Raw genomic sequence first — 24,406 nt, 5'->3', positions numbered from 1 at the left:
ACATTATTATGCCATCAATGTAATGATAGGGACTTGAGAAAAGCAAAATTGTCATACTAACTTAGCGCTAATGTACACAGAATGGAAAGTAGCATTAATAACCTATACATGAAGAAAAAGAAACCTAGAACAGCTATAAAGTAATAAGAGCTTCATATAAAATAACATGTTCTATAATTTAGAGCCCATAAAATTTTGCTCATCTCTAAGTAAAACAGAGGAAAACTGTTTTGTGATGCTGGGCCAAGCAAGGGCTACATTGAGATGGAGTAGGCCAAATGATCTAGTTCCAAAGGAAGAAGCTTACGGTTACCCAACCCCTTCTACATGGTGTGCCCAAAAGCTTGCCTACTTCTCTCTGCTACTTCTGTCCATGCAATGAAAAATATTACCTCTTCCAACTAGCATTGCTTTGCTTATACCAGGAGAATATCATGCCCAAAACACCATTACTGGTAAATGGAAATGCAGACAGGAACTATTAAACTGTTCTTCAATTAATCCCTTGTCCTCGCTGTTCACAGCTGCCCGTGTCTGTGTCTGCCATAATGTAGTGGCAACACATTGACCTTTAGAATATGCTTATAGCCTAAATGAGCTATTAGGAATAGCTTGACAAGTATCACCAGATAGTATCTATGCAGCTTGTAAGTGCCTGAAATAAAGCTAAAAGACACGAGAAGATCTTAGAAGAATTTCAGGAAAAGACTCATTTTCTGTAAGTCCATTGATCTAATTTTGGGAAGTATTCAGAATTACTGAGTCTACCCCTTTGCTCTTTCAGGCAACGGTGCTATTTCACCACCCCTCATAAACTTCTTAAACCACCTGGTTAGGTTTCCTTGGGCCCAAAGTGGAAGGCTCCAGCATCTAACTGCTCTGATGGTTATAAACTTTCTAAGACACTACTGTAGTCAAGAGAATGGCATTTGCAACATTATCAAAAGGAAATGGGCATCAATGACTTGATAAGTCTCCCACATGGCGAGTATACACCAGCTTGACAAAGACCAAAGACTACTCACAAATAGTGATTTGCTGTCAGTCTCAGAGGACGCTTTACATGAAGATCTGCAAAGGCTCCTCCTGGGTATATTCTCTATCAGCGTTTTTACCCACAACTTGCATAATGGGATAGAAAATACCCTGACAGTATGGGCAGAGGGCACTGAGCAGTAAGGCACCACAAGCACTTCACAAGTACAGCATCAGATTTCAAAGTTATCTTGATTATTTGGGAAACAGTGCAAAAATCAACAAAGTGAATTAAACAGTGAATGCAACATACTGTGTGTAGGAAAGGGAAGTCAAATATGTAACTACAAAATGCATTAATGGACCGGGCAATGATAACTGGGATTTTAGCAGGTAACTCAATACAAGTCAGCAACACAAGTGCAATAAAAAGGATAAAATACAGTTCAGGTAGCAGGAACACTACAAGTAGGGCATGGAGTACCTATTCCACTCAGCTCAGCATTGCCATAATGTAGTGGCAACACACTGACCTTTAGAATATGCTTATAGCCTAAATGAGCTATTAGGAATAGCTTGACAAGTATCACCAGATAGTATCTATGCAGTGATAGATACTGCATAGATATTCCTCTAAGAACTGTACCTGATTTGGGGCACCACAATTTAAAAATTCGACCTATGAGTTGGAAAGTGTTCAGAGGAAAAGAACGATAACAGGTTTAGAAAACATCAGCTACAAGACAACAAGTGAAAGAACTGGGTTTAACTCAACTAGAAGAGAGACAATTGAGGACACGTGAGCCTTTCAATGGGTAAAAGACTGTTTTAAAAGGACAGGAGTGTGTCAGTTCTGCGTATTTTCTGTGAGTCTGTCAAAAGGAAATGGCTCAATTCACAGCAATGAGGATGTAGTCTGGATTCATCTAGTTAGGAAAAACTAGGAGTGAGCAGTAATAATACTCAGTAGTAACACCCAGTTAGTAGTAACACCCAGTTAGTAGTAACTATTACTCAGTTAGAAAATTGAGCTTCAGGTCCCAAATAATACTAATATGGATCTGAATTTTATTTTTATGTATCTCTTAAGAGAGTTCTAGTTTCACACGTCAGTTCATTGGAACTCAGTTTGAATGCTCTGGGGAGAAAAGTTTTAGTATTTCCCATTTACCTATTTCCTCATTTACTCTTCAGTTGGCACTGACTAGGAATAACTTCTTAATGAGAACATAAAATAATTTTTATTTTCCAAGCAGTGTCAGTTTAATTCTGAATTGATAAACTGAGTGCAGAGTTATTTTCTGACAACAGCATAGCTATCTTTTATATAAAACAAGCTGTTCCAACGTTCAACCATGCAAGGAGACAAAACTCATGCAGGAATGGATAATGAAGGACTAGGGTCCTCACCTAACACAGCTGTCGGCACAAGTGGATCATTGGGCACTGTAGGAAAACAAAGCTCATGAAGAAATAAATTACCCTCAATTTGTGTATTTTTAAGAGTAAAAACAATATACTTCAGGGTATAACCAGGTGATAACTAAACCCCATTAATTTTGTTACAACAGAAAAACAGAATGAATACACAGTTCCAGAAAGCATCCTGAATAAAAGAGGAATGAAAGGCAGTGATTTTGGACTTCAGAAATGTAATGATAGAGGCAAAGAGATTCTTACTGAAACGAAATAAAGAAGATATTACATGCAATTTAGTTTTTGAAAGGGCTTCTCCTTCACTATTGTTCTTTAGCTTCACAATAAAGGTTCACTTTCATAGAACCAGCTCCTTTCCTCTTAAACCCATCCTCTCATGTAATACTTGAATAGCTCACCTCCAAATAAAATGGCATTTCTTTAAAGACTTCCAGGTCATTAAAAAAAATATATACATATTTACAGTTAATAGCTTTTTTACATGCAGTGCCAAAGATACTGCTCTTAATGAGTATAAGAAAATCACAGGTACACAGATGCAGATGTTTGAATAAAATTCATAGAAGTTTATCATTCGTTATCACAACTAGGACCACACAGAGACAAATGCGCTGTTTCGGACAGAAATGGCAGAATCCAGAATTTGATTTTGTTCCAATCTGGAACAAAAATTTAAAATATCAACAGCTCTGTGACAAAATTGAGCTCCAGTTCTCAAGCAATCTGCCTAAAAATTTTTCACATAGCAGAAAACCCCGGAAGCTTGGAAGGTTCTTTGCCTCAGCACAGACGATGGTCAGAACTGAATTCTCCAACACCCAAAGATCACATACCTAGGACGCTGGAAAACAGTGATGCCAGACTTCTTTGCCAACCAACCAGGACAGCTGGGGGGCTGGGGCTCATGGGCTCTTGGTGTCACGTCAGTCCATCTGGAAGGCTGCCCAAGTGCCTGGAAGCCCTGGCTCGTGCCTGGAAGCCCCGGCTCACTAATAATGTAGGTTCCTGATGGATACTTTGCCTGGGATCCACCATAACTTAGTCCAAATCGAACTGTCTTTGCAAACCTGCCTCCACAAATTTCAATGCCAATAAGACATCAAACTTTGGAGAATTTTCAAACAGTTCCAGCCAAAACTGTGTAGAAAACCTCACAGGCTGATACTAAACTCCCATTTATAATTGGTTTTGAGACACTTAAAATGTTAGCACTCTGCAGTTTGGTAAGCTTCAATAAACTGAGCAATAAACCTTCCTCCAAAATCCATTTCCCTTACAACAATCAGGAAAGAACTTAAGAGCCTTAAGGGATGCATTTTGCTCAAGCATGGTAAGCAGTATGGGAGGCAGGAGAAGGGAGATGGAGTGCCATTCCCCAAAGATGGCAATTCAGAAGCAGCTCACACTGCTCAGATCTGTTTAAAGCCAAGCCACAAGTCCATGTGGCCGTGAGAAGGTCAGGTTCCTGCCAGCTCCATGGCAGAATCGTGTCCCTTCAGTAACTTACACACTAGTTTTGAGGTATTCAGAGTCTGCCAGTGGAGTATCTTGCTTTTGTGCAAGGCATAGTGCAGACGTTGGGAGGCAGGCGTGCTGGACAGTGGTAGATATAACCCAGACACTTAACAGCCAGAAACCCAAACTGCCAAACTTTGTCAAAACCAGACAGTTGGCAAGTCTACAAAAAAGGAATACAAATATAGAGCAAATTTGCAGATATACTAACAAGCTTTTTCCTAAACTCCACACAGCAACAAAAATTGTCAATGTTTCCTTCTGTTATAATGTCCTTACTGCCAAAAGAAAGAAATTAATTTGGACATCATATTATTATTCATTACAGACATGGTGTTACGCAGTAATATTTAACGTGTTGGTATTAAATATCCTCATGAGGGAAAACTCAATTTCAGATTTTAATTGAGATATTCTAGAATTGTAATATTTTCCTCAGAACAAGTGACAATGCATACTGAAAGTACATGTAAATATTTAAATAACTGGCCACATACCAATAAGGATAATGTATGAACATCTCTACTCAACCTTTGGGTTTACCAGTGTTCCTAGAAAACCTGGAGCTTACAAAAATTTTCCTTAAAAAGTAGAATTGTTTTACGTGTTTCTACATTCACCTACACTCCAGAGTATCTATCACTGTCATACTTACATCTGGGGCTGAAGTTATGAGAGTCCATAAATGTGATTGAAAGGGGATCCTCTGCATGCAGGGTGCTCTGGTCAGCGTAACTCCTATCCATCGCATTCACCATGTGTGTCATCTCCTGGCGGGTGGTCCCCATGGCATCCTTGCGCTTCTTCGCAAGTTTGCTGCCCAGCCAAAAAAAACAACCCAAACCACCTTAATATTTGATGAACATTGATGTCTACAGTAATCATTATCTATAATCCTGAGTGACCGAAAAGTTTGGCTGATCTTCCTGTGTACAACTTTTCCAGCGTGAAATTGATAAAACTATGCACCTGGCTATGAAAGAGTCACGACCCTGTGTTTTCTGTGCACACACAAATGCTGTAATGGAAGTGCTAACTTCTGTACCCTGGTAATATTTTTTTTCCTGCAGAGTAATTACACTAATATAAACAAATTAGAAAATATAATTACATTTTAACTGAAACGATAAATAAGAAGCATCTGTGCATGCAGTTTTATCAACCATCTCCATTTAAATCTGTGTTTTGATTTTATAAATGGATAATTCATTCCCCTTGCTTGCCTTGTTAGGAAGAAATCATTTAACCTTCTAAATTACTTTGTTAGTCAAAAACCCGATGAAATAACAAAAGAAACGTAATTATTCGATATGGATTCATATTACCTTTTATGTTAAAAGTCGTTCTTTCCATTCAGTACACATGATACAACATGATACCACACTTTGTGCCTGACACTGAACTTTGGTTCTTTAAAAAACAAACAAAACCCTCCTCACTGCTCTACCCTTTCATGCAGTTTGGGAACATCTTAAATTTTGACATTAACAGTCTTTCTTACACTCTGAATGTATCACAGTTAAACAGCAACCTAATCTGTACAACCAAACTCCCCAAATTAACAACCAATGCCCTTAAAGTGCACGCTTCAGAAATATCTCTTAATTCTTTCCTTTTGATGAAGAACTGGAAGTGATTTTCACTGTTTCCAGAAGTCAGATGGAAGCAGACCATATATTTTAATTATCACTTAAAGCCTACTCCTCTTAAAGCATATATCTCAAGTAGTAGGAAGAATGCAGAGCAGCATGAAATGCTCCTTGGTTCTGCAGGAACCCGTGACGTACTTTAAACTGCTCTGAAATCTCCCCGTTTTCATCTGAAGCTGTGACTGCAATATAATAGATAGCCAACCTGCCTATTTGGATAAATCTGACACCACGTGGGAGAGACACAATCATCACTGAAAAGATTGGGTTCTTGAAAATGTATGTTTAAAACACAGCTTAGCTTCACAAGCTTTTTCTGCATAAAATATCATCAAATATCCTGTTAACTGTTTAGACAGTGTTTATCTTACATTTCTCTGACTAAAAGGACTGCTTGCTCTTCCTCTATTCTCTGATAACTTTTAATATTCTGTGCCGCACTCTAACAGTAGACAAAAAGAATATTAGTGTAAATTATCCATCAATTTACTTGTTAAGTCCTGGGAACAACCACCAGAGAGAACCTACACCACTCTCTAGGGCAGGGAGCACTTCATGTTTTTGCATATTTAAGAAAATGTTAGAGGATTGTTTCTTAAGTTAATAGTCTTGATGCACAATAAGGGGCCACAAAGTAGGATATAGATGGACAAAGCACTCCTGAGAATAACAGATTCTTTCACCAATCAGACTCATCTCGTTATTTTGTGTGTGTCCCCCCCGTTTCTTTTACTAGTTGGAGAATTGCTACTCAATAACCCCCCGCTACAAAAATCCCAAGCGTGGTCTCTGAACCTATTATTTTTTCATCAGACCCTTGTGGTGTACATGAGGGTTCTGTGTGTATCAGTTGTTCAGTGAAAACTAAAAAAAAACCAGTGACAGTTGGATGTCCCCCCTAAAATGCTTTATTTTATACATTTACTCCACACATTCCTATTTACTTAAGAAAAGTTGGTTTAAATGATACTCTGGTCGAACAAATGAAGACGATCAGAACTTCCAGAAGTGAAACTGGTGAACTTCCAGAAGCTTTACAACTGGTTCCCAATGCTATCAAAGCTTACACAAAACTGGCATTTCTAGTTCAGACTGGTTTTTTAAGTTTCAAAGCCTTTCAGATAGTCTCTACACACTGAAGATTGCCTTTTCCTAACACCACCTCAGAAATGGAACAAAAACTACTACATCTCATCTCTCAACTATATTAAGCCCTTCTTTGAAGCATCACTTTATAACAAAACTTGCTAGCTACGCTAAATAAATCAACAGCTATTAAGGCTTTCAAGTTATTAGCTTATTACAGTAGCTACTTTCTAATTCTTATGCTCTGCTTCAACTCCTAAAAAGGCCCACTGTGTTGCAGCGCTGCAACCCAAAGCTGCTGGGAAATGGGAGGACTGCTTTATTGTTCAACAGCTCCTGGCTCCCTCGGGGTTTGACGACTTCTTTTTCCTTTCCTTTTCCCCTTCCCTCACTAGGCTAAAGGCACACGCAATCTATGCTTCAGGAGAGTTAAGCAAATCCTTAGGTTAAAGTACTTGAGGCTGACAGAAAGTGTAAATGATTCTCATTATCTGCTAAAGGATCCAGTTGGGTGAACCTGGCAGGTGGGTGTTTCAGTGGGAGCTGGAGGGGAAAAGTGCTCCATCATAGGATGAAACTGTGCAGTTAATTATCTCGAGCTGAAGCAATTGTTATTTAACAAGGAAATTATAATTTGTCACAATAAACCAGAGAATGGCAGTTAGCTAAGCCAGCTTAGCTTTTTTTTTTATTTTTAAGTTTGTTTAAAGAAGTCAACTAATCTGCTTAAAAACGTGGAAGAGCATCATTATCAGACACGACTGGTTCATCAAAGCACTTCAGTGCATTCTTAGATCCCCTCTGAAGTCAAGGGCTTTATGCATTTATTTAAAATTAAGAATGTGTGTAACTGCTTTGCTCAATCACAGCCAAAACTGCTGCAGCCCTCACAAACACTCATTTGGTCAACACGTAGAAAAAAAGTCAATTTTGCTTCAATGAAGCAGAACTTTATGCAAACCAGTGTCATAAAGTAAGATCCACGCTTTAGAATGTGTATGCAAAGCACCTTACAAGCAACAGATGCAGACCGCTTCACAAAAAATATTTCTATAAAAAAACCCAAACCAAACCAGGTTGGTCCCACAAAGGCAGGCGTGTTGCTCTGCCACTGGTAGGGCACAGACCTGTTTATAAGGGTCTGGCATCCGCCTGTGATCTGCGTAGGAAAAGCGGTGCACAGGATCACTCCTGAACTGATACGCTAAGAAAGAACAATTTGTGATTTACAAGCACAGTTCTCTAGCTAGGAAATGGGGAAAGAGGTTTTTTCCTTAGTGTGATGTGTCGCTGTGAATCATAATGCAAATTAAATTATGATTACAATAAACCAAAATGATAGTTATGGGAAAACTGTAGCAAAAAGCAAAAGTCTCAATATACAGTTAGAAATACAATATCCCTTTAAAAAAAACAGGGTAAGAACAACAGGAACAACGATACAAGCAATTTTTCAAGCCTAAGAATAAAGAAAGGTAACCATCAATAAAACTTTAGGAAAATTATAGAGACTGTTTTTCTTTTTTAAAAAGGGATACTGCATCTTTAAAACATGTAAAATAGTAAGTCACCCGTATTCTACTTACAGATAGTAGGAGTAAGAATAGTAGCTCCTCCTGGCAAGCAAATCACAGACAGTGGAAAAAGAGAAGCAATGGTGAATGAAAAGCGTGACTCTGTCACATTCAATAAAGCAGAGAAATGTGCGTTTAAAAAAAAAATTGAAAAATTCATGTTTCTTTAGTTAGCATTTCAACTTGCTCATGCACAAACTAGCCTTACTTTGCCATGCAACTAAAAAAAAAAATACACTAGCATATAAAAATGATTTGTTTTTTAGAAAGATCACTTGAGAAAATTACATGCTGAGATTTCATTTATTGCCAAAAAATTTGAAAATTAAATGGATTGTGTATTTTTAACATGCAGTTCAGCATAATATAATGATTACCACCTAGATGTCATGACAAATGAACAGCTGTGTACAAATCTTGTGCAGTAAATATGCTTTTTACTTTTCAGTGACAAAAACTAAAGATTGCATTAATACATTTAATCAGAAAGCAAATTTCATGTCATTCATTTTAACATCTTTATTGGTACACAGGTGTATACATATATGTTTGTATGCGTACTATATGTAGCTATATGAGTACACACATTTTAAAGAATACACGTTTACGACAGATAGGTGTGTACTGACATATATACCACACATTTCCTGAATGCAAACATATGTTTTCTATTTTAAAATCTTACAACTGGAAATGCTGATGTAGTCATGCTAAGCATTAAAAATATGGAAGGTAAACAAATGGAAGGAAATGAAGGACATTTGGAAATAGTCCAACAATGACTTAGAAAATAAAAATGGCGTTGCTTGTTAAAGATGCAGTATCCCTTTTCTTAGCTGGTTTGATTACTCCAGTAAAACTGTAAGAGCTGTTAAGAGCTTCATTCGGGAAAACTTCAACCCAATTTGTACAAAATGATCAGGCAAAGCCTAAAACATCTCAAGCTCGTGGACGAAACTGCTTAGCACTCCGTTTTTCAATAAAATGTAATGCTGCATTTAATCAGATTGAGATAGCGATGGCCGTGCATACAACTTAATAAACCAATGAAAATGCAGAAACCATTTTTTTGTTGACTTTTCTGTGTAATAAGCTGTGGTCAATTCAGGTACCAAAAGGGATACTACATAATGGATCACTGAATATGTGCACTACAGAAGATGATTCAAACGGATCGGTTTTCAGTCCCACCACAACTAAGTGACGTGTGTTTATGTACGTGTGAATGTGTCAGGGTTTTTACAGCTGTTCCTGGCTTCATTATATGAATCGCCCTGATCCACTAATGGACTGAATTAACTCAGGTATACAAAGGTTTTCTATGCTTTTTGTAAGAGACCTTGACTAAAGCTAGTATTAAAAAAAACCTGCCCACTTTCCCTAAGCGGGGGGTGGGGGGGACGGAATGGCACACCTATAACATACGCGATAGACAACCAATTAAACTATCATGATGAAAAATTGCCAAACATTAAAGATTCATTAAAGAGGTTAATTTCTCACCTATTTTGAATACAAAATAGTACAGCGGTTTAGAAATGTTATGTGCTTTAGAATGATGATCAAGTATCATTCCTAAGAGGGTACTGCCTTCACAGGTTCAGAGAAGGGAAGGGGGAAAAAGGGGAAATTTTAAAATATCATTTCACGGACATAATTAACTTACTTTCATCAAACAATTCAACAGTGAAAGTACGAGTCTAAAAGGACTCGTATGCAAGAGGTAAAAAGGATAGGAAAAACGAACACATCGAATTTTAAGATTTTTTTTTGTTACCTGCAAAACTAGTCAATCCCATCTGGAAGTGACTGACATTATATAGCGGTATGCAGTCTCTCTCTCACACACACACACGTGCACACACACAGAGTCTTCTATTAAATAAAGGGGACCACTGCAACACGCACTGAGAAGATGATACTCCCCAGCACATACCTTGCAAGCAAGCTATAACATAGAGATTTCTTCCTGAAAGCTGAAAAAACAACTTTTTTTTGTTTTTCAAAAGTTGTGTAAATAAAGAAAATTGGCTGACTGTATGTCTTTTTTGCATATGATGAGTTGGACCTTTTGCATATGTGTTAATTCTCAACCACAGAGGTAAACAACAGAGAAAAGTAAAAGCACTTTTGGGAAAAATCACATATGTAGCTAACTAACACAGAACACTATAAGCATACCTAATGTTTCTAATGCAGACGTTTCTTCTCCAAGTTATATATCTCCAGGGATAATTGTAAAGAGGCAATAAATTAAAAAAATCTAATGCAAACCAGTAGTTATAACATATAGAATGATCTCAGGTACAATTTTAATTTTTTTTCTTAATCTTTAAAATAATAGCAAGCTGTATTTCAGAGGAACATCGCAACATTTACAAATATACCTTCCATTAAGACTTCTGCAAAAGGCAAGGGAATGCAATACACACACCACTGGAAGACAAAGGTCTCGTTCTACCCAAGAGAAATCAGCTTGTGCCCTGCAAAGGGGACCCGCCAAGGAGGGGGTGCACAGAAAGAGAGAAATTGGTTTCGATGCTATAACTACGAATTTATAGAGCCGTATTATGAACTTTTATGCCAGGTTAAAAGAGTTGCAACCGCTGGGAAATCGAGACTTTTAAAAACTGACCGAGCAATAGGGTAGCACAATTTACTATAGGTAGGAGCTTTTGGATGTGGAGTTAGCATTGTACAATGCCAGAAGATGGCGATATTGCTTACTAAGAAAGCACTAACAAAATTAAAATTCATTCAAATTAATACAGTTTTAAACAATTTCATGCACTAAGGACTCACTAGATAATTTTACAGTGATGTGGTACAACTTTTAAGAAAAAACTCCAGGTTTACGGGAGCATAAATAGAGGTATAAAATCACATTATTTTGCAAGTTGGATAACATACAGATACAAATAACTCATTAGAGCTGCATATAGAAAATCAAATTAATTAGGTGATTACAACATGAAAAGTGCAGTAAGTTATTCTTTTTTTTTTGCTTAAAAAAAAAAAGGCTCTGTGAATTTCATTTCCACCCATTTTAATATTCTGTACATTAACTGCAACTTAAAACCACTTGGAAATAAGTAAGTATGAGAAAATGTATAGCTATTGGATCCCAAATATAAAGTAATCCTTTCTTTAAATCCGTCATAAGAATCACAGCAAAAACAACAGGAAACACAAAACTCATCCAAAAGCTGATGTGAGCTACTGGTCCTGAAACTTTTTTTTTTTTAAATGACCTGTAAAAAATACCCATTTAGTTACTGTTGTTCAAAACGGAGGAAAAAAAAAAGAGGGATCAGCACAGATCATTTTCTTACCTTTTTTTGACGATCAATATGACAACAAGGAGAAGCAGGATGAATACCAGAATGCCAGCACTTATTCCTGCTATTTTCACCACTCGATCTGTTTGTTTAGCCGGATCTGGAATCACCTCGGGTTCTTCTGTTGCTGCTGCTAAACGAATCAAAAAAGAAGTTGCTTAAACATGTAAGCACCAGAGACATGAAAATCATCATTGGTGATCATTTTCAAATATGTGTGTGTGTTAATACAGCAGCCAAAATATAGATACATGTATCGTGTGTTTATACACCCACACATATGTATCTAGATGCACTTAGATACACTGTAAGTTTCAATCTGTATGCCATACACGTTTGCAACACCAAATATATGACTACAGATGTGTGTATACAGGTACATACATATACGTAATTCCATGTGTACAGAAGTGGTGCATATGTATCTGGATTTTCAAACCAGTTACTGCATTACAAAGCAGAAGTATGTTTTTAAAGAGACAATCTATCAACTGAATCACCATTACTTCCTTTGCTGTTATTTTTTCAGATATTAAATATGGAATATTTAACATGGACTAGTGAGATTATGTAACTCACAAACAGTAAATTAAACTCTCTTTTCCAAGCTGCAGCCGGCACCCTAAACTTTAGTCCTTCTCTCCCTCCCCCAATTTCAGTCCACCTTTGTACATTAATTCACCTTACAGCATCTGGCCCGAGAGCTGCATTCTACTGGGAATTTTGATTCTCTAAATAAGACCATCCACAAAGCCAAGCCTAAAGTCAGCAGTAGTTTTATTTCTGTTTATAGGCCCTGAAAAAAAAAATCGCTGTTCTACACAGAGATGAAACCACTCCGTAACACAGCTGAGTGGGCTGAGGCCACAGGTTACAGCAGAAAGGAAAACAGAATATATATGAAAGCGCACAGACATTCAGTCTGCACCTCTTTGCATCACAGCCTGGCGTACAATGGATGGGGAACATGGGGTTTTTCAGCCTGGCAAAAATATCAAAAAATATAAATAGGTTTTAGCCAGGGATAAAATCCCATGAGGTGTCTACTTGTAAAATAGGAAACGGCTCTTCAGTTCTCTAGTTCTTACTTTCTAAGTCTGTGGCTTAGCACTTTGCCTTTCCCCCTGCTCACAGGCATGGATGGGTACATGTGCTTGCTTTCTCTCTCTCTGACCCTTCTTCTCTCACTCTCCACCCGGCATGCAGCAGATGCCACTTAACTCTCCCCCCTCGCAGCAGCTGCACGTGGAGTAGCTACAAGCTGTTGGTACCATCACGCCTATGTCATTTCACAGAAAACGTCCTTTACTCTGAAACTAGGATGCTTCTCAACAGACCACCAAAAAAAGCAGAACAAACAACGAGGTGAAGACACCAGAGAAAGACTACCGCTCTCCTGAAAATCTGCTCCATATGCCTTTCAGAACGCCAGTGTAGTTGGTACCAGGGACATCTGGTATCTAATACTTTCTGGTTTTAACCATGTTACTCAGACCATTTCTATTCGGGTTCCATGTGCAGGAACCCATATTATCTTTTGAGGGAAGGATCACGCTGTTGTTTAAAATTACTCTTCATTACTTGTTTCTGTAACCTCCATCTCAGCAGTATCTGAACAACTTACCCTCAGAACAACCTTCTGAGTTAAGAACGTGCTCTCTTCCAGACACCCATGCGAGAGCTAGGCAGACAGTGAGAGATCTGGCAGTGCTTTAATCATAAAATTTAATCATCATCATAAGACTTCATCATCATAATCATCTCTCTCTCCCCTACAGCTTGAACTCTATCTGCTGAGAAATACTAAATGCTTCCTCCTTTGTGTAAATACCTGCCTGCATGCACACTTGCATACATAACCTGCGTGCACTCAATACTATATATTTTGTTAGTATTATGTGTGTCGTTCAGGTGTTTAGGGGTAAAAGTCAGGATCAGGTAAGTGGTGTGTGTAGCTGCGTACACACAACACATACTCACACACAAGCTAGAATTAATGCCGGATACACATACGATGCTGTCTAACAGAGGAAACGAGGGGCATGACTTTTGAGGAGGAACTGGAAGAACAAGGCGTTCGAGATTCTCAACGCTTAAAATGAATTAACTCCCAGTCTACTATTAGCTGGATATGACAAACACGAATGAACATCTGATAAACAGCAGAGCCAAAAGGCCAATCAGTAGAGTCAAAAGACCAATCAAAGCTAAAATATAAACGGCTTCATATGCCAACGGGAAAAAAACTCACGTTTGCTGTATGGGGCGCTGAGAAACAGCAAGGACGTGGGAAGAGTAGAGAGGGGAGCATGCAGGAGTGGGATAGTCACTGTGTCTGGAATCGCCATGAGTACAACGTGAGTGCAGCTGGGTAGCTCTGACCTAGCAAAGGTAAGAACTACTCAAGCTGCAAAATAACTAAGGCTTGAGCAAGAGATTTAGTTGTGTGGACGGAAATTTAAGGCCAGGTCTTTGAGAGATTCCAAAATATGAATCACAAGGATTGGATGTGACCTGAAGACGTACTTCAAAAGTTGAAGGCTCAAAGATACATCCAAAAGTACAGGCTTTGTGCCTTGATCAGGACGGTGGTATTTTCACAGGAGTATTAGTAGAGATGAGAGAGAAGAGGGGAAGGAGGGAGGGAGAGATGAGAGAGTAGAGGGGAAATAGTGAGAGACCTGTCTCACACTTCCTTGGAGAAAGATAGGACCCTTATTGCTTGATAGAGCAAGCTGCAATATAGGTGCTTCTCAGAGTCATGTTTAAAATTATTGCTGGGCCACTCACAATGGTATTTCATTCAGAAAAGTTACCTTAGAGAAACAGCTATACACTTCTCAGAAAATCTGAAGGAAATGCTACTGAGGGAGTTTACTTATTCACCTAACTTAGGCACTGGTGTTTTATTATATATTCTGTAAGAAATGATTGAGTTTGGATCATCAGTAACTGTTCAAAACGCAGCTCTCTGTCCAAGTTTTTAGAAGAACAGTGGAAAGCCAGGAGGATATCAACTGCTTGTCCATTTATTCTGGTTTCCTTACACTAAGGGGTTTGAAGTTAGAGACAGTAACTCATTCCATAAACTTTAATGCTGTTTATGAGGTAAAGCTGGTGCCCACTAGAAATGTACCACAGAGTCCTAAATTAGCGGAGAAAAATTATATTGAATAGTCATAGACTAAGCAAGCGTATAACCAGTGGTTGAGCCTCCTGTATCCAAAATGCTAAAATCTATGGGCAAAACGCTACCCCTCTCCCCAGTATCAACAGAAGAATTGCTTTTGACTTAAATGAAGCCAGGATTATTATATGTATGTTTCCAGCAACAGATAATATATGCATTCTCTAGACTAAATGTTACATTTGGGGACTATATGAAAGCAATTATAAATATAAATCACACTGTGATCTATTATTTATGTGTATGTGCATTGTATGCAATAAAGTATATTATTTTGAGGGAGCCATTGAATGTAGCATAGAATCATTTAGTGAAACTTAGGAATTTGAAAGTATTTCATATTACTTGTGTTTTAATTTTGATAGTTCAAAGTGAACTGTAATAAGCATGTGTGAGCTTACACATACACAACCAAAGGACAAAAACATAGAAACCTTGTGCCTATGTGTTAAACTTATGCATATAAGTCAGTGTCTCCTGGTTGCTGACTGCACAAGGACTACAGCAGCAAAAGAAATGCTGCTGACTCTGAGAATTTGCTGGTATGGCCAAACAAAGCAACTCAACTAACTAAAGCTTCACCAAGGGCAAATCTTGCCTAACCAACCTAATGGCCTTCTATGATGGAGTGACTACATCAGTGGACAAGGGAAGAGCTACTGATGTCGTCTATCTGGACTTCTGTAAGCCTCTGACATGGTCCCCCACAACATCCTTCTCTCTAAATTGGAAAGATACAGTAGTTAAAAATTGAATTATTTTGATAATTGGAGTTAACTACTGCATATTTCTAAATGAGGTAAAAATGGTCTATAATTATTTACATTATAAAAACACCTGCTTTACTAATTCCTAACATTCCATTTTGGTAATCTAGTCCTGCAGTCCTTTCTTGTATCTTGAACTGCAGACTGTATTAAAAGGTAATTTATCGATTTGAGAAAGAACCTTGCATGGTAACAGAATGATGATCATATGAAAATGGACTCTCTATTGGCTATTAATTCCTTTGGCCAGCCTTACTCTAATAGACCTTCAATTAAGTGTTAATTTTTACAATATCCTTGCATATTACTATATTTTTCACAATTTAACCCTGTAAGTCTAAGAAGAGATAATCCTACAGTTTTCAACCGGTACAAAGTCATCTTGCATTAAATTTGCAATAAGTGCTTCCGATCTGAAACAGAGAGTTAACTACATTTTTCCCCCCTATAAGAACAGCTGCCTACACAGAAGACTTATGAGCTAGACTGGGAGGAGAACACTGGATTTAGCAACTTACCTACTCACTTTTCTTCTGAACTAACGAACAGTAACAGCAATCGTGTTCCACAGTCCCATTCACAAAATTCATAAAATAACTCGATCCAGTGATTCTGGCTCTGCACATTGCCAATTATAGTCACCATGTAAGAAGTAGTTTTCTTTGTTTTCACAGATACTTAAGGACAATATTCAATCAGTACACTTCCGTGATCAATGGCATGAAGTTCAACTGTGAATAGCACTGAATTAGACTAGGATTGCTAACACTCTCAGGCATGGTAAAATTCTAAACAGTTAGTGAGGTAGAGTCCATCTTATTCTCACAATTTCCCAATGTACTTAATTCCTCTAATTTTTTTATCTTGTTTTTAACCAAATACCTAAAAATCCAACACCCACTTCTAAAACTGACTGTATGCATAATATTCATACTTAATTCTTAAAAGTGTACCGTGGCATAAGGAATCCAGTCACGGCACGTATTGCTTTCCTGTCTTCTCCTTCATTCTGTAGCTTAGAATTTACACACAGCCTTGCAAAACTGTCAGAGAATTTATGAGACTCAGCACAAAATCTATTCACCTATACCTTCCTAAGGAGATGGTGTTGGAATCAAGATAATGATATTCTACTTGCTCATCCAAACAAAATTATTCAAAAAGAAAATTCTGGTAGGATTTTGCAGGGCTGCTGGTATGGTACCACTTAGAGAACAGCCAGCCTTCTAAAAGACAGCTTTTAAATCACAGGTTTTGAACAAGATTTTATACGTTAACCTTCTCATCATAGCATTTGACTCTCTTAACATTCACAGCATTTTATGCTGGGTTTCCTTTGTGTGAGTGAGGGAAGAAACTGTTTTATGCATGATTAAAGCTGCTATTTTATTATACTGCATTTTCTTTGAATGTTAATTTCTGTTTGTGGCAGATCTTTGAATTCTCACAAACTGGTGTTATTGCTGCATAGCTTGATATTCAAAATAGCTCTGCTCGAGATAATCTGTTCTGCACCTTTGTTATGTGGCATTCAAAAACTTTTAATTAAAACCAGGAATGACGTCTGAATGAGTTCAACAAGGTAACATCAGGATAACATCAAATGAAACTGGAGTTCCAGCCAGCTCTGGCGATATGTCAGTCTACCACCTGAGAAAAGGGCTCTTTGAGAAACTAAGCAAGATTTTCTGATGAATATTTTGTTTCAGATTGGTCTGCCCTGTGTTTTAATCATCTGCCCAGAAAGACCATTCTGTCTCCATCAGTTTTGTTTTGTTACTGCTTTGCTAGAATGATAATCATTGTGCAATTAAGGACGTTTTTAGAAGTCTGAAAGTTAATTAATAAATTCAAGTTCAGAGAGAGAAGATCCGTAACCCCTTTTAGCATAATTACTTTTAAAAAAAAGTCTCATGATTCTATTTGATGAAAACACTTGAATGTGCTTTTGCAGGGATGGGGGAGACGGGATATGCAACTTGTTCCAGCAAACTATGCACACGATTCATGAGGTCTTACAGATTTCTTCATGTGAGTCAGTTTGGTACACCATCGGCCTCTCTTTAAGATTTTTCTTTTTCAGGTTGAAAGCTGGAGATACATTTACCAGGAAAGGAATCCCCACAATTCTCCCTTCTCTACATCTTCCAAAGAGCTTCTCTTTTGGAGTACAGCTTCTGGGAGATGAAGGCATGCCAGAAATTCACTAGCGTTTGGGTACATCTAAGCTGCTGCTTCCAGGACTCTAAATTACAGCTTTGTAGGGTAGCATTATTAAAAAGAAAAATTGTATTTGATTATGAACCGAAAACGTGATTCCCCGAGCTGTGCTTGGAAGTGTCAGGTTCATCCCTGTCACCATGGTAACCAGGGTCCACGGCTGCCCCAAGGAAAAGAGCTTAACAGGCTCTGCTGGTGAAAAGGGGGATGCCTGGCACCACCAGCCTCTTCTCTGCACCCATCCTGAATGAGGAGGGTAGTGAGGTGATGCTTAGATAAAATCTGCTGCCTCACCTTGTGTTGCAACACACTGCGCCCATCTTTGTCCTTACATGTGTCCCTTACCAGGGGAAAGGGGGAGGTGTTACAGAAGCTACCAGCTATGCCTAACAGAGGGGGTCCTCAAGGCCCCAAAGCTTTGTGATATTATAAATTAAGCCCTCGTACAAAAAAAATTAGATACCACTGTTCTCTACATAAAAGGTCACTGCTGCAGAAACGGATAGAGACACTGTTTCATGGGCGCCTACGGCTCCTTCTGAAAGCGCCTTCTGATCCCTCTCTCAAAGGATGGCTTACGTGCAAAAATGAAGTAAATACAGCTTCAGGCTAACCTCTACTCAGATTTGGGATTGTCTAAGAAGCTGTAGAAGGTAAGCACAGAAAGTCCCACAGGTGGCTCTGCATACAAATATGGTGCCAGGTAAACAGGTGACCACCTGCTTACACATCCTGCTTCCAGATAATGCAGAAAAATATCCTGAGCTTATGTTACTGGATGCTTTTTAAATGATGAACATGCAGCTTATAAATATTTATATGCATTTTAATTAATTAAACAAACTAGCACAGCATATCTTGCCATACAATAATGAGAATGCTACCTGGAAATTCCAGTATATTATATACATTTGTATATATACACAAAAGACCGGTTCCCGACTGGTATTGTTAAGCCCTCACAAGTGTAGATATATATTGTTTTGGTAAGTCATATATAATATAAAAAAAAAAAAAATCAATCCCATCTTTACTACGCTCCAGGACTTTGAGATCAGTCCATTGACTGGTACTACTTTGGTAGGAAACTACAAGGAAAACAGAACCAGGTGAACCAAGTGTCTGCTGCTACTAGGGACTGAAACTAAAATTAATGAGGACTTACTCTTGCAATGTTCCACTGAGAAGCAATTTAAATTCACGACTACTCTGAAAACAGTAATGTCCATGAATTTATAACCAATTATGAAAGAGTTGACCTTAAAAGATTCGGAAGTATCAAGTGAAGAAAGTGCTGAATCCGTTTGCCTCACTAACTGTGAAACCTTGGACACGCGCAGACAAACGGAGCCAAAGCAGGAACAATGCTGAGGAGACAACGTTCCAGCAACACTCTGCCCTGCTGTCCACAGGTCACACTGAAAGAGCAGATTAGCGCCTTCAATGCATTTCTACTACATCTGCCACTAAGAAGTACTACTTGTGCATGTACTTTGTAGGCACTTTACTATCTTTCAAAATACTGCAAGGTTTTTTTTTAAAGATGATGGTCAGTGCATCTTATAATCTATGGGTTGTACAGCTTTTGATTTGCAAGTTATTATCCTCATGCAAGAGACGGCTGTTTAGGTAGAGATAACTAAGGTAGCTTTAAGTGAGCTGGCTCAGTGATGCAACCATGTCGCCAGGACACAAAAAGCTCTGGGTGAATGCAGATGGCAACTGTGACAAGGTATTTACACAGGGGTGTAAGTTGAAGTTACACTCTCAGCTTCTAGTTCAGTTGTTTTAACCGGGACAAGACACAAGATAAAGACGTGGGCTGAGGCTTTTGAAATGGCACCTCTCAAAGCAAAGCGCAAACTCCAAGGACAGAGTTGGACAAAGGACAAGCCCTTTCCTATGTTGCAGCAGCACTGCCCGAGAGAGGGGAGACTCCTCCTGGTTGCAGCACATCACAAAGTCCAGGCAGAGCTGTGCTTGCCTCTGGAACCATCAACTCCAAAACATACAGAACAAATCACGTTGTTGGGTTTACATAATAGAAATATATCCCATGGATAACTTGGAGTCTATTCATTAGTCTGCTGGACACCTGAAAATCCGTGAGACAACCTTTTTTCTCCCCTCCCCTTCTGGCCTGCCTTACCTTCAAACCAAACGAGAACAAATCTTTAAAAGCAATCAGAATACCATAATTCGGGGTTTTGATACTGTGTTTTTTCGATCTTTGAAGTTCCCTCTCAGGTCATCATTTCAAAATTGTCACCAACCGCGCAAAGGCTAGAGCCTTACCGTGAAAAAATCCTGATCTGTGCCAGAACTCAGGTTTTAGAAAGCTACAGGGTCTCCTAATATACAAATTGCGGACAATACTAAGTGCTTGTTTCAAAATACCAGGCCTCATCCCATAACAGCTGCATGTTTGAAACGTTGGAGAAAGTAAGAGAAATACCTAATGCAATTTTCTTTTATTTTGGAATCTGGTTAATTTTCTGTCTTGGAAAAGATCAGTTTTTAGAATGAGACTTTCTTGAGCCACTTGATGCAGTTCTTTCAGTAGCCCATATAGAAGTAGAGGTCTGAAGACTCATACACATTTTTTCATTGCATGAGTACTGACAGCCCTTGAAAATGATACGTAAAAAAATGTAGCAATACATAAAATGCATGCTGTAAAGTATCAGACTGACACAACGAAATTTAAACTACTATTTTTCCCTGATCTTCTGGAGAGGGGTAGTGGTTGAGAATGGTCCCCTAACACTCTGATCCACCTGATCACAACCATTTAGCAACAACTTGTTGGATGGACTGTTACCATTTCTTAAGGTCACTGTGATTACTTCCTGTGTACAATGGATCTGTTGTTAGACCTGTAGTAGCATTTTTTCCTGAGAACATATAAAGGTAGCCCACCTTTTGGTAATGAGGTCATTTATCAACTTTTTTTTTGGAAAAAAAAAGTGTTAGTGTTTGGCCACATTACAAATTAAAAAATTTTCAAGTTTTAGTCTGAACAAGCAGCCTGCTTTCAAAAACACGTATTTTTAGAAATAAATTGTCACTTGATGTTAGTTATAAAATTTCAACTCTGCGAAACACTGCATTAAGAAATCATCTGGTTTTGATAATGACTCCTATATGGCTTGTTAGCTCAGAATTAAACTGAAAAGAAAACTACTATAAAAGCAATGTTTGGTAACAAATATACAAAATACCTCATCTTTATGTGCCTTTCCACCAGGTAACATTTAAGAAGTTTAGTAGAGAAGGTACGTTATAATGATCATTATAATTTATATATGCAAACAACATGGTTTATGGGGAAAAATATTACTCTCAAATGTCTGAAGTTCCATTTTACTATATTTATTGAAAATAACATTCTATGAATAACTTCTGCTAATTTAAGCAACTATAAAATTGTAAGTGAGAATTTACTGGTAGTGTAGGAGTTGCAGAGTTATTGCAGACCTGTGCAATTACACTGAAGGAAGCAAGGACAGCTTAACTCTCCTCCACCACAAAAGTGCAAACTCTCAACTCAAACTATATTCACACTAGCTCAAAATACAGAAATTCCCAAGATGAAGAATTATCTTACATCAAATGCAGCGGTAATAACATTGAGGTTGGAATCAAAAGACAAAGGCGATGAGGAGGAACAGAAATAGTGTTTCCTTCATCCTTGCAAAAAAACCCCAAACCCACACAGATTCAAGTTTATTCAGTGCTAAAACTAGTCTTTAATAGCACCCATCGGTTATTATTTGCCATTCAGAATGGCAAAAGGTAAGAAAATACACAGAACCCCCTCCAAGAAAACAAATGGTTAATTCTTCCTTTGGACTTAGGACCCAGGTTTTCCAAACCCACATAGATTAAAGTTTATACAGTGCTAAAACTAGTCTTCAGTAGCACCCATCGGTTATTAGTATCCCAGATTCTTACTGTCATGACTGCCAGCCTTCAGTATTCTGTTTCCTGTAAAATTTGGTGCTTTTTCTAATGAAGTGAAAGAGTAAATATAAGTACCCCAAAAGAATCAAAGATGCTTTCTTTCACATGATTTCTATTCTTCCATCTAGAGAAATTTTTTACAACTTCTTCAGTTGTACAATACTTTCCTGACATGATTCAGTGTCTATAGGAGTCCGCTGGGCTAGCTGGGAAACAACACAGGACGCACTGGTGTGCAACACCCATGGCAGAGAACTTTCCTTCTCTTTAAAGTCTTCCCATCTGAAGAGCATCCACTCTCAGAAAGTTACACGGGTCAAAACTGTTGAGGTTCTCCTGAACTCCTCAGCACTAATAGGTGTCCAAACAGCTGGAGGTCTGGGAGCATGAGGGAAAGGCAAATATCCTCTTCCAAACCAACTGGGTATCACCCAGCTGCACATCGCAGTGGGCTGCAAGTACTGTCTCAGCCATTACCCTAATTATGCAGTTGCTCCCAAATCTGCTTATCCAAATATATCTGAAAGGACTTATGTCAGCACTTTAAGCTAGGCCACCTGATTTTGCACTGAAACATCAAAGCAGTGGTGTTTATCCATGCCAGTCTACCAGCTGCGACGTGAGGGCAACAGCCTTTAGCTGACTGAAAGCTTTGACATCTTCTGCTACACCAACCATTTGCAAAACAAACATGTTACCTAAGCCTTAAACCCTGTGTAAGAAGTCACAAGCCTGTTTATAGGCTTGTTTACTGGTTTTGACATCTAGAAATGCAGCCGTAACGGCACTGCAACAACATGCAGCTAATGCAGTGACAACTGTATGAAAAAAACTACATTGATGTTCACCGCTCTGGGTTGATTGCCATTGACTAGAGAGTTCAGATCAGGACATGTAATGACATTAAAAGCCTTTCATACTGTGTCATTGTGTCTTTTTTCAAGTATCCCTATATTACTAATATTTCAAAGACACTTTCAAGCAGGAGGAAGAGGTGGCAGTCCTGCAGACTACAGGACAAAACACGCCTGCAAGAAAGATGACTGCCACTTTCTGAACCTTTGGCTTTACTTCTTCATATTTTTTCTTTTCATACAGAAGTCTTGATGCCTTCAAACCTTAAACTCTAATCAATTTTTCTCTTCTGAAAGAAATAAGAGACTTTTTATTATTTCCATTATTCAAGTAAATACTCACACAAAACTGCAATGGGGGAACCAGATGTAATAAAGAGCCTCCATGATTAAAGTTAGATGAACTTTTCATACCTGGTATTACACTGGTTCATAAAAAAGTAAAGATGAATCAGTTTTTAATTACACAAAGCTTACTCTGACAGAAGGCAGCCAGGCTGTATGAAAAGTAGTACTGGGTTGTGCAGTATGCAGAACTAAAAGGTATCAGTTTGAAAGTGGATTTGTGGCCCCCTCGGCTGTGTGTTTTGTGGGTAGTGGAGCATTTAGTTGTTTTTATCCAGAGGATGAAATTAGCTGCTCTGTATTGAATATGCCTCAGGCTGTTGCTTTCCCAGCTAGATTCTCCAGGAAAATACAACTGTATCAAAGTAAAAATATATCTAACAAAAGCTTCAAATCCACACAGAAGTCAAAATAAATGAAGCCAACTATAACATGCAAATATTGTATTATGATTTATGTCATGGGTTGCTGGCAAAGAAGATTACTGTACTGGTATTTATGCTTTAAATCTGGTTTTAGGGTTTTCAGTCAGTTGTGATCTGATTAAAATGTGACTGATTTGGAGGAGAAAATCACCTTAAACTGAAGGAGTGCCAAGAACTCTTGCAGATGAGGTGGCAAAAATATCTACACTGAGGCACCAAGCTTTGCCTAACAATGAGCAAAACCAAATTTGCGTTTTAAAATAGGAGCAAAAAATTGAATTTAACAAGGACTGACATGAAAACAATATGCTCTAGTTTTCAGAGACACACCTCTATGTACCTCATTTAAATCGTCCCTTTGGCAAAATGTGACTTGTGATTTGAAACACCCAGGCCACTCCATAGTGTGAGCTCCCATTTACAAGAGGGTATTCCTGACCGTCTACAGTGAAAATGGCATTTCTTCTCTTCAGGGAAGTGAAAAATGGCTTTACTCTGTGACTGACTTGATAAGACTTCAATGAATGACTCACTTCAACTTCTTATTCCTTAAGAAACAGGCAATGTTATTTATCAGCTTTCTTAGAGACAGCTGGCCAGAATTTTCAAACTTGGGTAGAAGAAGTTACCCTGACACATTCAGACAGCACCAAGACAGGAGACGACTTTCAGATGGCTTGAGCACCTCTCATAAATCAGATCTACTGTCATATTTAATGTACCCGTGTTTGAAAAGAAATGTACACCTGGGTAAACATATTAGCCAATCAATGCAATGACAGTATCTCCAGATAAGACCACCTCTTGCCTGACTCTGGTGTAATAACAAGACTAGTAAGTATTACATGAAAACACAGTACAATCCTGTACGATCATGTCTGCTACTTACAGAATATCCCCAAAGTCAAATTAAATACAAAACTGTTTGCATACCTCAAGCATTCAAGAAACGGAAAGTGGAGAATAATAATGTATTTCTGAACCAAACATTAAACAGCTTGGTACTACATTAAACTTCATAAGAAAACTATAAAAGCATTTTTTGATCACTAGAACACTTTAGAAGGTAGA

At 38.2% G+C, this 24,406-nt stretch overlaps 1 protein-coding gene across 1 annotated transcript in view; it reads right to left on the bottom strand.

The window, feature by feature from the left end:
- Positions 1 to 24,406, bottom strand: part of PTPRK (protein tyrosine phosphatase, receptor type, K) — a 311,793-nt gene that overhangs the window by 2,357 nt on the left and 285,030 nt on the right. Inside the window, 3 exon segments of the mRNA XM_009325628.1 lie at positions 2,386 to 2,421; positions 4,583 to 4,743; positions 11,569 to 11,707. Coding sequence (XP_009323903.1) covers positions 2,386 to 2,421; positions 4,583 to 4,743; positions 11,569 to 11,707 — 336 coding nt within the window.

This window comes from Pygoscelis adeliae, unplaced genomic scaffold (genome assembly GCF_000699105.1).
Source record: "Pygoscelis adeliae isolate BGI_AS28 unplaced genomic scaffold, ASM69910v1 Scaffold54, whole genome shotgun sequence".
In the NCBI taxonomy this organism is placed as follows: domain Eukaryota; kingdom Metazoa; phylum Chordata; class Aves; order Sphenisciformes; family Spheniscidae; genus Pygoscelis; species Pygoscelis adeliae.
The sequence above is the reverse complement of the archived record's forward strand: the minus strand, read 5'-3'. Positions and strand labels throughout refer to the sequence as shown.